Source organism: Hippichthys cyanospilos, chromosome 4, assembly GCF_059441005.1.
Source record: "Hippichthys cyanospilos isolate Australia breed blue-spotted pipefish chromosome 4, RoL_Hcya_1.0, whole genome shotgun sequence".
Classification (NCBI taxonomy): Eukaryota; Metazoa; Chordata; class Actinopteri; order Syngnathiformes; family Syngnathidae; genus Hippichthys; species Hippichthys cyanospilos.
In genome coordinates, this window is record NC_142372.1 from 6131748 (window position 1) to 6143146 (window position 11399).

An 11399-nucleotide genomic window follows, 5' to 3' on the forward strand; every position below is an offset into this window, starting at 1 on the left:
GGTTTCAAAAGAGAGCGAGCCCTACTTGTCAATATCATTGAAACAAGTCTTTAAAAATATATACATCAATTAGAGTGGGTAAATGAGCCTAATTTGGCTCAGAGCAAAGCGGCAAATTACATATAATAGTCGATCGGAGGATGAGAAGTGGAGGGGGGGCGTAATGTTCCACTATTATCCCTCATAATCACGATAATCCCATTTAATCATGGCCGAGCAATTACATACAGCAGTTTCTAATGAGAATGTTATTATAATCATGGGTTAATGGTGTTTGTCCCAAAAACAGATGATTTCTTTATCTTTTTAGGTAGGAAAGACAAGAAAAGCGAATTCATTCACGTTTTACATAAGCCACATCCATAACTATCGTTATTGATGCAAAATTTGTTATTGTGACTGACTTAGGCGAAGCCCAAAGTCCACCAGATCATCACTCCTACATGTTCCGTTATCGTCAAATGGCATCCCGCTGTGTGCGTACCGCCGTTGCCATGGTGCGTTCGGAGTCTACCTGAAGCTGTGGAAAATGTAATCTATAAAAAGCCGCCATCGCTGTCCTGAGTCCTTAGACTTTTTTTTTTTTCTTTTTGTTTTCCCACACATTGGCGCTAATTGAAGTATGACTTGGCGCATTACATTATGGGGTTATTAACTTGACATCTGTGAGATTATCATGCGTGGTCTGGACTTCTGAAAAGCAAAATTTTGAAATCACTTCATTCTAGTTTATTTTCATATGGTTTCAAGCATATTTCCATTTTTTTAGCTCAATGAAGCTTGCAAATACACAACAGCACATCATGCACCAGCTTGAATAAAGCTTATATTTATTTCTAAGTATGGAAAGACGTTAAGTATAATTGCAATAATAGGATGACTTTTTTTTTTCTAATTTCAGGCAATTTAATGGGAGTATGTGTAATTTTTCACATGCGCCTGTGAGAGCTTTAGGGGCATTACGGTAAATGCAGCACTACACATTCCGGCTGTATAACAGACATGGCGAACTCCAGAGGAGTGCCACCCCCCATGAAATATTATGAATGATAACTGGATCAACAATTATATTAAAAACAAATGTTTGCTCGTTTCAAACACATTTTTTTGTAAGTATTTGAAATTTATAATCATTTAATTTATACATTTTGAATGAAAAAGTCTAAATTTTACAGTGTCCTTGGCTTTTTTTTCGGTTTTAGATTAACCTGTAACCTGCATAAATGTTGTTAAAAAAAGTAGTTAACAATTGTTGAAAGTTGATTTAGATGGCTATTTTCTTTTGTTAATGGTAACTCTTTGAGTGCCATGAACGAGAATTTTCACCATGTAAAATACTTCGGTTGTGACAAGAATTCTTATCCTTCAAATGAATATACTGTACATTATATATATATATATATATATATATATATATATATATATATATATATATATTTAAATGCCAAACGTTTTCAGCAGTCCATTAGAGTGAAAGCATTCAGTGGTATGAGGTATGAGTGATAAGATTAGATTTTCTTTTTTTCCCTCCATCTAGAGAGGTTGAAACAGGTCTAAAGCAAAATAAAGAGAAAAAATAATCCAACACTTATGTGCTTTTCATGCCACCTGTCATTATTTCCACAGGAGAGCCATGATGACAGTAAAAATGCTTGCTGACAAAAGCGTAAGTGCAGTTTGAGTGTTTTATTTGCACAATAGGATTTGCACTGTACAAACACCCCCAGCTCAGTTGTAGAACATAACAGCATCTCGTCTTGCCTGACCTGAGCATCCCCTGCCCTCACTCCTCACATGCCAAGGAGAAATACTTTGTTTAAAAAAGTAAAAAAAAGATTATAAATAAACGCAGCTATTTGCTGAACAAATATACAGACTCAAGGAGATCCATCCAGTGCCAAAAGCAGATATTAAATGAAAAGCAAAATAAAGTGTTCATCCTCATAGCACAAATAATGCAACGGAAGGACCACGAAAAAAAAAGGCATAAGGTGATCTCCATCGCACACATTTAGTCAGAAGAATTTAAAAAGGGGGGGGGGGGGGGGCTCCTTTGACATTTTAAGATGGCCGTAGGTGAAGTTCTCTTGAAGCGACAAATTAAATCCACTCAAATTTCCATTCGCCTAGCACAAGTGCGTCCAAGTCGACACGAAAAGTTACGTGAAAATAGAACGCGACGCACAAAAAAAACAACAACAAAAAAAAGAGGCGAGGGGGGCCGCTGGAGGTTTGGAACGAGCAGGATGCTTTTCACAGGTCAAGTCTGGGTGGCGGCGCTCTTGGCCCTCTCGGCCAGCGCCCCGCAGTGGAAGCCGCGGGTTCCGTCGGGGCCCCGCGGGAGCCTGGTGACGCCCGGCGGAAGGCCGTCGGCGTTCTGGATCTTGCGGCCCAGCATGGGGCTCCCCACCGGGCTGCTCTCCTGCGAGGCCACCTGCTTGCGCCGCTGCACCCACGGGCTGCCCGACGGCGTCAGGCTGCTGTCGGACGAGTAGTCGGCCCAGCGGCGCCCGGGCTCCGGGCTGAGCCGGCCCTGGCTGGCTAAGGGCGATTTGTGGGAGTGGGGGGTTTTGCGTTGGGCGCAGGGGCTGGCGCGGGGGCTGGACCAGGGACTGTTGCGGGGCGACAGGTGATTGTTCTGGAAGGCCACGCCCGCCGCCGTGGGGCTGAGCTTGTTGCAGGACTGCGACTTGCGGGCCGGCCGGGGCGAGGTGGGCGTGCTCTCCGTGTCCGAGGAGCTGCAGGCCGAGTCGTCGGCGTGGTATTGGAGCTCGCGCACCCGGCTGTTGAGCGAGCGGCTTTTGCGCATCCCCGTGGGGGGCGCGTCCTCGCCGGCGCGCTCCTTCTGGACTTTCTTTTTGGGGGGCTTGGTGCCGATCAGGACCACCTTCAGGCCCGGCGAGCCGCCGCCGTCGTCCTCGCCGCCCACCGCCTCGTTGGCTTTGACGGCCGCCTCCACTTCTTCGAACTCCACGATGGCGCACTCCTCGGTGCCCAGCTGGCCGTAACGGCCGCTCAGGCGCTTCAAGTCGGCCGGCAGGTCCTTACCGGGTTTAAGGACGCGGACCGACGCGATGGCGCCGTATGTCCCGAAGGCTTTGAGCAGCAGTTTCATCAGCTGCTCCTGCTGAGCGCCGCCGCCGATCTCGCCCCCTCCGCCTCCGTTCTCGGTCAGCCGGGCCAGTTCGGGCCAGCGCTGAAGCTCGCTCAGAAGAAGCATGCGGCTGGGCAGCGACTCGCTGGCGAAGACGGGCACGGCCGACTTGCGCCGCACCTTCCGGCCCTCCTCGTTGAGCTCCAGGAGGTCGGACTGTCTCAGGGCGAAAGCCGTCGTTCTCCAGTCGCGGGTCAGGTGTTTCACCTGCAAAAACAAGGCGTTGCGTGCTGAGACTTTGGGAATCAAATCTATTCTGCTTTCATGAAAATATCCCAGCGCACTTTTGTCCTGTTGAATCCAAACAAGATACTATTGTCAGTGTCTCCTTTTATATTTTTTCCATGCCCTCAATTCAATTCTTTTTACTTTTTAAAAAATGTTTTTTTAGAAAATACATATATCAATACTTATTAGAAAATATTTGTATTGGAATAACATAGAATCCGCTAACATTGTCAGCAGGCATTACAACAAAATTGGGAGTGCTGCTCTGATTGGTTTATTTTAAATAAATAGAATATGAATCAAAATGATAGTTTTGCAGGAGTGCAGTCATTAAATATATCTTCAGTGTGTTCTTATTTTGTTGTTGCTAAGAGCGATAATAGCTCTGGGGGAGAAAAAAAAAAATTCTGTTCCTGAGTGTTTGTCTGGCTTTTATGACAAAGATGGATAGCTGGAAGCCACATTCTTTATAGCCCGTTGATTAAATAAGATTTTTTTTTCTTTTGCCTCTCAAAAGAAATCTTCAAAATATACAGGTTAACATCAAAAAGGTTTTCTCTTAACTATGGTTTGTAAATTGGGAAAAATGTGAGGGGGGGGGGGGCAAATTATTGCCAAAAAAAATACAATAAAATCCAGATATGCCAGTTTGCAAGTGCCAAAACGAATATGCATCGAATGTAGTTTTAGGTTGTTATATCAACATTCAGCACTAGATGGCAGACATTGTAGTGGTATCTCTGGGCATATTTTAGTCATCATCTCCAGAAGATCATGTAACAATCATCTGCTTTGGTTTATCTGCCAGAAAATTCTGTCACTAATCACAATGGACTTTTGTGTAAAACATAACAAAATAAATTCATACGAAGTTTTGCAAAGCAGTCACTATAAAACAACTTAGCAATGAGGTGCTTCATTTTCCAATTAATTTGCTCTTAAATTGAAAAAAAAGTTTGTTCGTCCAGAATACGTCTAGGCAAGGGAGAACTAAGCAGGAAAGCACTAAAGGAACAAAGTCTAACCCTTATTCACATTTGCTTATTTTATCATTTATTGCTATTTCCCCAGTACAGTTGTCATTTTTTAAGTAAAATATCTTTTTTTTTTGCTATGTGTGTGTGCGTGGGTTTTTTTCTACGACAGCCAGTTACCTTTTTGAATGAGGTCAACAACTTGACACTGACGAAGCCCAGCTTGTTACGTCGCACATGTTTGAGCAAGAAGGCGTCATGCTCCAGATTTTCGTCTGACAGGTAATACTCGATCTGGGTCACCAGCTTCTGGATGAGCTCTGGGTCAGGGGGCTGCCAGCTCTCCTCCTCCAGCTCCCCGCCGCTGGTCCCGGCACCACTGTATTCAGACCATATAATCGTGTCATTGTTCGAAAAAAAAAAAGCCAGAAAAGTCCCTGTCAATGTTCAGTTGAGTCGTTTGGCTTTATTGCTGTTCAACTCCAGTCCTGTAGGTGGGAGTAATGAGACTTAATTTAAAAGTGATGAACAAACATCTCACCAGAAGTCCAATTGGATTTGGTGGTAGTAGACTAAACAATTGGAAAAAAAAATCTTTGAAAAATCCTTCAGCCTAACAAGTAGTTAATATACTATACTATATACTATATATATACTATATACTATACTGAATTGATATAGGCAGAACAGTGTATAGCACTTCTGCCTCACAGTCATGAGGTTCTTGTTTGAATCCCGGCACCATTATTGTATGAATCCATTTTTTTTTCCCCAAAAAAGAATTGTGTTTTGTGTAATTGCCATTTTGGATTTTCTTTTAGTTGATATTTTTCTGTAACTCTGCAGGAGTCTATCAAGCACATCAAATCAAAAGTCATTTTTGTATTTTTACTGAAATATTTTTGTATTGTTCCGTTATCTTTTCTACTAACATTATGGTATTTATTTCATGTTTTCTATTACTTTATGTTTTGTTCACTAATGTGTGCATATTTTTCCCCAATACAGCTGTTTCAATAATGTTTTTGTTTACTTTATCAGTTCTGTTTTGTTCTTGTTTGTTTTGCGGTATCACTCTTGTATTTGTGTATCATCCCCCATTTTCATATAAGTCGATTTTGTAGTCCTTTCCATGAAGTTTTTCAGAATTTTTTTATGCATCCTTTTCCATATAGTTTTTAATCAATAAAAGAGTGGAGGTGTCTAGACAGTATTTTCATCTTTGTTGAAATATGTTTTGTCTTTTAACCTGATAGTTTTGTAGTGTATTTTTTCTGTTTTCTAATAGTTGCATATGTTTCCCTTTTGTTCATGATCTTTTATTTGTCATATGACAATCTGTGTATTCCAAGTTTTTTTTAAATATGTCCGCACATTTTTTTTTTCATTTCTCTTTTTTCTATGAAAGTTAGATATGTTCAAACAACTTCAAACACCCTGCACAAATACTAAAACTTGTTACAGGTTTCTTTCCATTATTTCACATTTTACCAGATGGAAAGAATGGTGTGGATTGTGTTCTACTGAAACGGACGGTTATGATTGTTGGGCGTACTGGATCATATCACGTTTGCGTGGGAAGAGGGCTCTCCCACTCATACAATCTCTCCTTACTACATATTACATTCAACAATCAGCTTACTAGTCACTGGCAGAATTGTTTTCTCTTGCGTGGACGCCAAGGAGTGGGAGTGTGGGGGGTGGGGGGGTCGAGACAGACAGTCACAGGTCTCGGAGCCATCTGAGTAGCGCACAGTCCGAAATCTTCCCTCGGAGAATATGCTGCTTCACCCCCCTCCCTCTACGGGAATTTCAACGCGGTTTGCTACAAACAAGCGGATGAGAAGTGAGAGGGGCCTGAATGAATTTTTGTTGGGATGACTCATCGCCTTCCTCCGCATCCTCACTTCATCCCCACCTCCCATCGTCTCCCTCTCTCCCTCCCTCAGCGTTCTAACAAGCTGACCGCACAGCTGGCATAAGCCCTCAGCTTGAAAAGGGAGTCGCGCGAGCCTCTTGGACGAGAGGATGCCAGCGTGAATCCAAAACTGAGAATAATACTGTGGAATGGGCAATGTCGAACCTTGTGCATTCCGCAGTCTCCCATGGGAAATAATGGAAATGGAAAACAGTTAAGCAAACCCCCGCACTTCTCACAAATTCACCTATTTGCTTTTTTTTTTCCTGTGGAACCTAGCAACAGCTATTTCCTCTTAATGTAACCGATGCAGTTTTTATACGCCTTCTGAAATGCCCTGAATTGCCATAGGATGGCGCCAAAGCCATTGGAGAGTAATAATTGGTGTCAAGGAAGTACGTTGAAGTGAGAAATCAACTATTCGTGGAGGTTAGGGATCGAGATCTGCTGTAACTAGCTAAAATTTGCGAGGAACTGTCTACAACCAAAAGAAAAATAATTTCGGCCACGAGATTGAAGCCAACCACTATTATGAAGCTCATGCTAGCAAACAACAGAGGTCCAACATCGCGTTGTTGCAACGACTAATCGACAACTGATAAGTTACCAAATTAATTGATTGATATTTGATAATCAAGAAATCATCTAGGGACCTGAAATTGTAACGTGCTCAAAATTTTAGCTTCTTTATATAAAATGTTCACAGAATTCTTTAGTCCTCACGGAAAGCTGACCGATTGGTGGTACGTCGAATCGGAAAAAGACATTTGAAAACATTTACTTTGGAAAACCACGATCATAATTTTTGCTTATTTCCAGACATGATGAACAAAACTAGCTACCGCATTTTTTTGTTTTTTTTTAAAGTATTGGGTAATTTTCTGTGGTAAATTTGAAAAATAAACAAATAACAAACAAACAAATACATCGTTTTTTTTTTTAAATAAAACATTTCGCAAAATCAACACTACCAAAATAGTGTTGCAGTCCAACCACATTTTAAGGAAAATGAAAATTGAGTCAGAAATAATATTAAATTGTTTTGGAATCATAATTTATGGCAGTGGCTCTCAATTGTTTTTTTCCTTGAAGTCCCCCATGATTTTTAATTGATTTATTTTTTTATGCACTAATTTTTTAGGTACTATTTTTTTAGGCAAGTACGAAGCACGAAGCATTTTTAAATCATAAAAAATGTAGTACTAAGATTTAAGAAACTCCATTTTTATAACGATCTCTCGGCCTATTTAGAAATCGAAAAAATGGAAAAAAAAGACTTGTGTAAATGAAGATTTGTGTGTTTACAAATTTTTATCAACCAGTAGTATCCTTTGGCATCATAGTCCAGATCTGTTCTCAAAAAGAGACATCGAACCGCATTTTAAATCAAATGTTAGCGATTGACAGAATGCTTGGTGACATAATGATAGTTTGGGTCAAACCATTCCAATACGGGGTAGACTGGGATTCTAAGATAGTAAATTGGAAGAGCATACAGATGATAAAACTCTTTGTATATTTTCTTGAAATTTTTACATAATTTATTTATATATATTTTTTAAATATTTTTTGCATGGAAAATACTTTTTGAAAATGTTCTAATCTCTTGTACCCCCATTTGAGAACCAATGATTTATAGTGCATTTACCGTTCAAAATCCAAATTAAATAGGGATACGTTTGGTGTTTTTTCCACTGTGAGCAGCAGGGCTTTTTTTCCCCGCCCCCTGCAAACTCTCTGTTGCAGGATATAAACCAGTAATCATCCAGACGGGAGCTACCAATCATCTAGTCTCCTGGCACCTGCTATAAAGCCGGCCAACGTGACAACACAAGGTGCCGCCGCGCGAAACGCTTTGTGTGCCACAAAGCCATCAGGGCGTGGCTACGCTTTGTGCTCAGACAGTCCAGGTAAGAACTTCTCAAGAGGTGAGCTAAAAATAGCAGGCGGTGACGCAAGGGAGGCGTGGAGGTTGAGATTGAGGTGAAGGTCTCATCCTTTATATCCCTCCAGCGCCCGATGGCCCTTCTGGCCAGTCCGGCTCGGCCGGTCCTTCTGAGAGAATTTCGGCCGGTCCAAGAGAGAATATTACACGCTTCCATTGCCTGATGCAAAAGGCCATTCATTCCATTGGTTGCTTGAGAATGCGGTTTTACCGGAAATCTGCATTTTTTTTTTTTTTTTTTACCTCGTTGCTATTGAAATAATGGGCGGAGAAATGAAAACTCTCAGTTGCTATCATTAGCAGTGGCTCTATTGATAGAGATAGAGCACTGCATTTCATACTGGTGTTCTTAAGTGCATTCTGTCCGTCCAACTGGTCGAGGCAGATGGCCGCTCGCACGCGCAGACTCGGAGAAGAAGAGCGGTCAAAGTGCTCGGTGTGGTTGGATCGGAAACAAAAGGCTTATTATTGCCGACGTATTGTCGCTTTTGACGTGTTGTACTGAGCGAACACTTTTGTTGCAAAAAGTTACACGGTCATCGTCACATTTTGGAGTGAAAAATAAAATCTTTTTAATGGGTCTCTTAAAAGGGAAGCAAACTTCAACTTATGTTGCATATTCAAAATCGCTTCATGTCACTGGTTCTCGACCAAATTTCAATGGTGATTTTGCAAAAGTCACCCGGACACAACTTCATGTTCATGCTTCATGTTCCAATTAATTTACTCTTAAGTTGAAAAGAAACCATGTTTTCTATCGTTCGATTCGATTATACCCGTTATAATCTCACACAACCCCTTAATTGCCTTCGTGTACCCCCATTTGATAAACACTGCCTTCAGTATTTTTTTCCTCCATGCATGCATTTTTTTTTTTAAAGTGAGCGCTACTTCTTGGCTAAAGTGAAGGGCTACCAGTGTCTGAAATAACTTTTTGCTCAAATATTCTTTAATAATGATAGTAATCAACATTAGGGTTGTCAAAATCCGGTCCTCAAGGGCAGCTATCTTGCATGTTTTTGATAGTGCCATCCTTAAGACACCTGATTCAAATGATCATGATCGTCTGATTATTTGAATCAGGCGTGCTGGAGAACAGAAACTTCAAAAACATGCAGAAAAGCAACTCTTGAGCACTAAGTTTGGACACCCCTAAAAAAAAAGATACCCATCATGTTCAGGATTAGACGAAAAGTTTCTCAGTTTTAAATGATCACTTTTACAACATTCTATAGAAAATCACAATGTGCTGTCACAGCTGGGTTATTTTTTTAGGTTTATTTAGGTCATTGGGGATACACGAGCACCATTTTGGACACCTGGATCATAAAAATATTCATGTCCTTTTCTGGTGTAAAAGCAACTCCAAATGCAACTCATCCATAGTCTCAAATGTGACACTCATGTCAACATATGTCACTTCATCCATATTTTGCTGAGCACAAAGTTGTTCAAACCACTAATTATGTCGCAATAAGTTCCACTTCTGGCCCAACTGTTTGAATTAGATGGGCGCTCACACACAGTCTAGGCCAAGTCAGTTTTGCAACGGAAACAAGGATGATTTTACTTTTGACTCAAATTGTTTGAATTGTGTATCGCTTTTGTCGCAGAAACTTTCAATTATATGGTTATCAGGAATGTCTGACATCACCTAGCATGCCCAAAATAGATAATGGCGATTGCCTTTTTGAATTTGTTTTAAATGTGTGAGAAACTTGCTTCAAATGGAGAGAATTTTAGATCATTTGTTGCCCATATAAATATGAAATATTGAATTTTCTAACGTAGCAGTAACACCAAATGATGTGTGCACAGCATGCCAAATGTGAAGTGTTTTTCAACATAGATGAAAAAAAATAAAATTGCATTTTAGATATGCTGCATGTTAAAATATACAGATTTGTTTATGTGATAGACGTTCCTTCCCTTGCAAACAAACGAGCAAACACACCCTTACAGTTTGTTTGTTTGTTTATTTAAAAATAAATAAATAAACGAGATGAACCAGTTGGTTCATAAACTGTTTACCAGGAAAAAAGTGCCCTGAGGTAACAACTTGTGAATTGGCTGTGTACGTGAAACTAAATTGGCTTTAATTCACATTTCTAGCTCCCCGCTGACTATTGACAAGATGAACCGAAATGTAAATTTAAAAACGTTTAAACGACCGATTAAAAATATCTATGTATTTTACCTGACACCAACTTTCAAGTGTCCGCTCGCAAAAGCGTGCGTGCGCGCGTTCGCTGACCCACCTCGACTTGTCGTGCCTGCCGAATTCATCCTCGCTGCAGCTGCCGCCGATAAAGTCGACATGCCCGGGCGAGAATTCCTCCGGCTCCTCGTCCTCGGCCGCCTGGATAGCCACCGTGATGGTCACCGTTCCCATCTCCTGCGAGGGCTGGTGGTCCACGGTGATGACCTCTTCGGGGGAGCACGGGCCGGTGCCGGCGCTCGGGTTGGGGATCCCCGCTGCCGCGCTCATGTTCTCCCCCGAGTCGGCGAAGGCGCCTCCGGAAGGCGAGCTGGAGTCAAGGCGGTGGGCAGGACGCGACGCCGATCGACGACTCCTCTCTCCGAGGAGGCCCCACGGAGCTCCCAAGACGCGCTCCACGGCTTGCCGCACGATCCCGAACCAGATCCGAGCGTCCGACGGAGCGGCCTGCGGAGCCGGCGAGACGCAGCCTGGAGCTGGAGAGGCCGACTGGCTGAGGGACGAGGCGGAGGAGGAGGCAGCAGCACCACCGCCGTGCACCGCCGCGGCTACTGCAGCTACTTCCTCATATGTAAGCGGCTTTGTGGCTCGACAGCGAGCTCTGGGATTGGGCCGCGCCGCCGTCTGTTCGCACTCACTGGCCCACGAGCAGAGGCTGACACAAAGCCAGGAGGGGGGCAGCAGGAGGGAGAGGCAACGCATGAAGGCGTTCACCAGAGCGTGCATACTTTATTTATTGGATTATATTCATACCAAGTCGTGCTTAAAAGGGATGATATTGTGAGGACACGCGTCCGAATCACGATACGCTTTTAAATAAGGAGTAGAGCGAATTCACGTGTTGTAATCCTAATTGGGGAATCGCCGTGACAATGGGCCAGGTAGACTCGAGGGTGGATAATTGGTTAATAGGTTTGCAGACTTGTCTGGCACGCAACCAAGTGAACCTTCAAGAAAGACTG

General features: G+C 42.4%; 1 protein-coding gene across 1 annotated transcript; it reads right to left on the minus strand.

Moving 5' to 3' along the window:
• Window positions 1-1671: 1671 nt before the first annotated feature.
• On the minus strand, window positions 1672-11163 carry larp6a (La ribonucleoprotein 6, translational regulator a). Its single transcript, XM_088413493.1, has 3 exons — window positions 10478-11163; window positions 4537-4735; window positions 1672-3361 (listed from the first exon to the last, which is right to left on the minus strand). Exons 1-3 carry the CDS (start codon window positions 11161-11163, stop codon window positions 2261-2263), a joined length of 1986 nt encoding a protein of 661 aa, XP_088269619.1. The 3' UTR covers window positions 1672-2260.
• Window positions 11164-11399: the final 236 nt, after the last annotated feature.

Excerpts from the sequence above, each read along its gene's own strand:
- larp6a (XM_088413493.1), bottom strand. The coding sequence starts at position 11,163 with ATGCACGCTCTGGTGAACGCCTTCATGCGTTGCCTCTCCCTCCTGCTG. Across the intron at positions 4,736-10,477 it reads GGCAGGCACGACAAGTCGAG|TGGTGCCGGGACCAGCGGCG; the intron begins GTGGGTCAGCGA and ends GTCTGAATACAG. Across the intron at positions 3,362-4,536 it reads TGTTGACCTCATTCAAAAAG|GTGAAACACCTGACCCGCGA; the intron begins GTAACTGGCTGT and ends TTGTTTTTGCAG.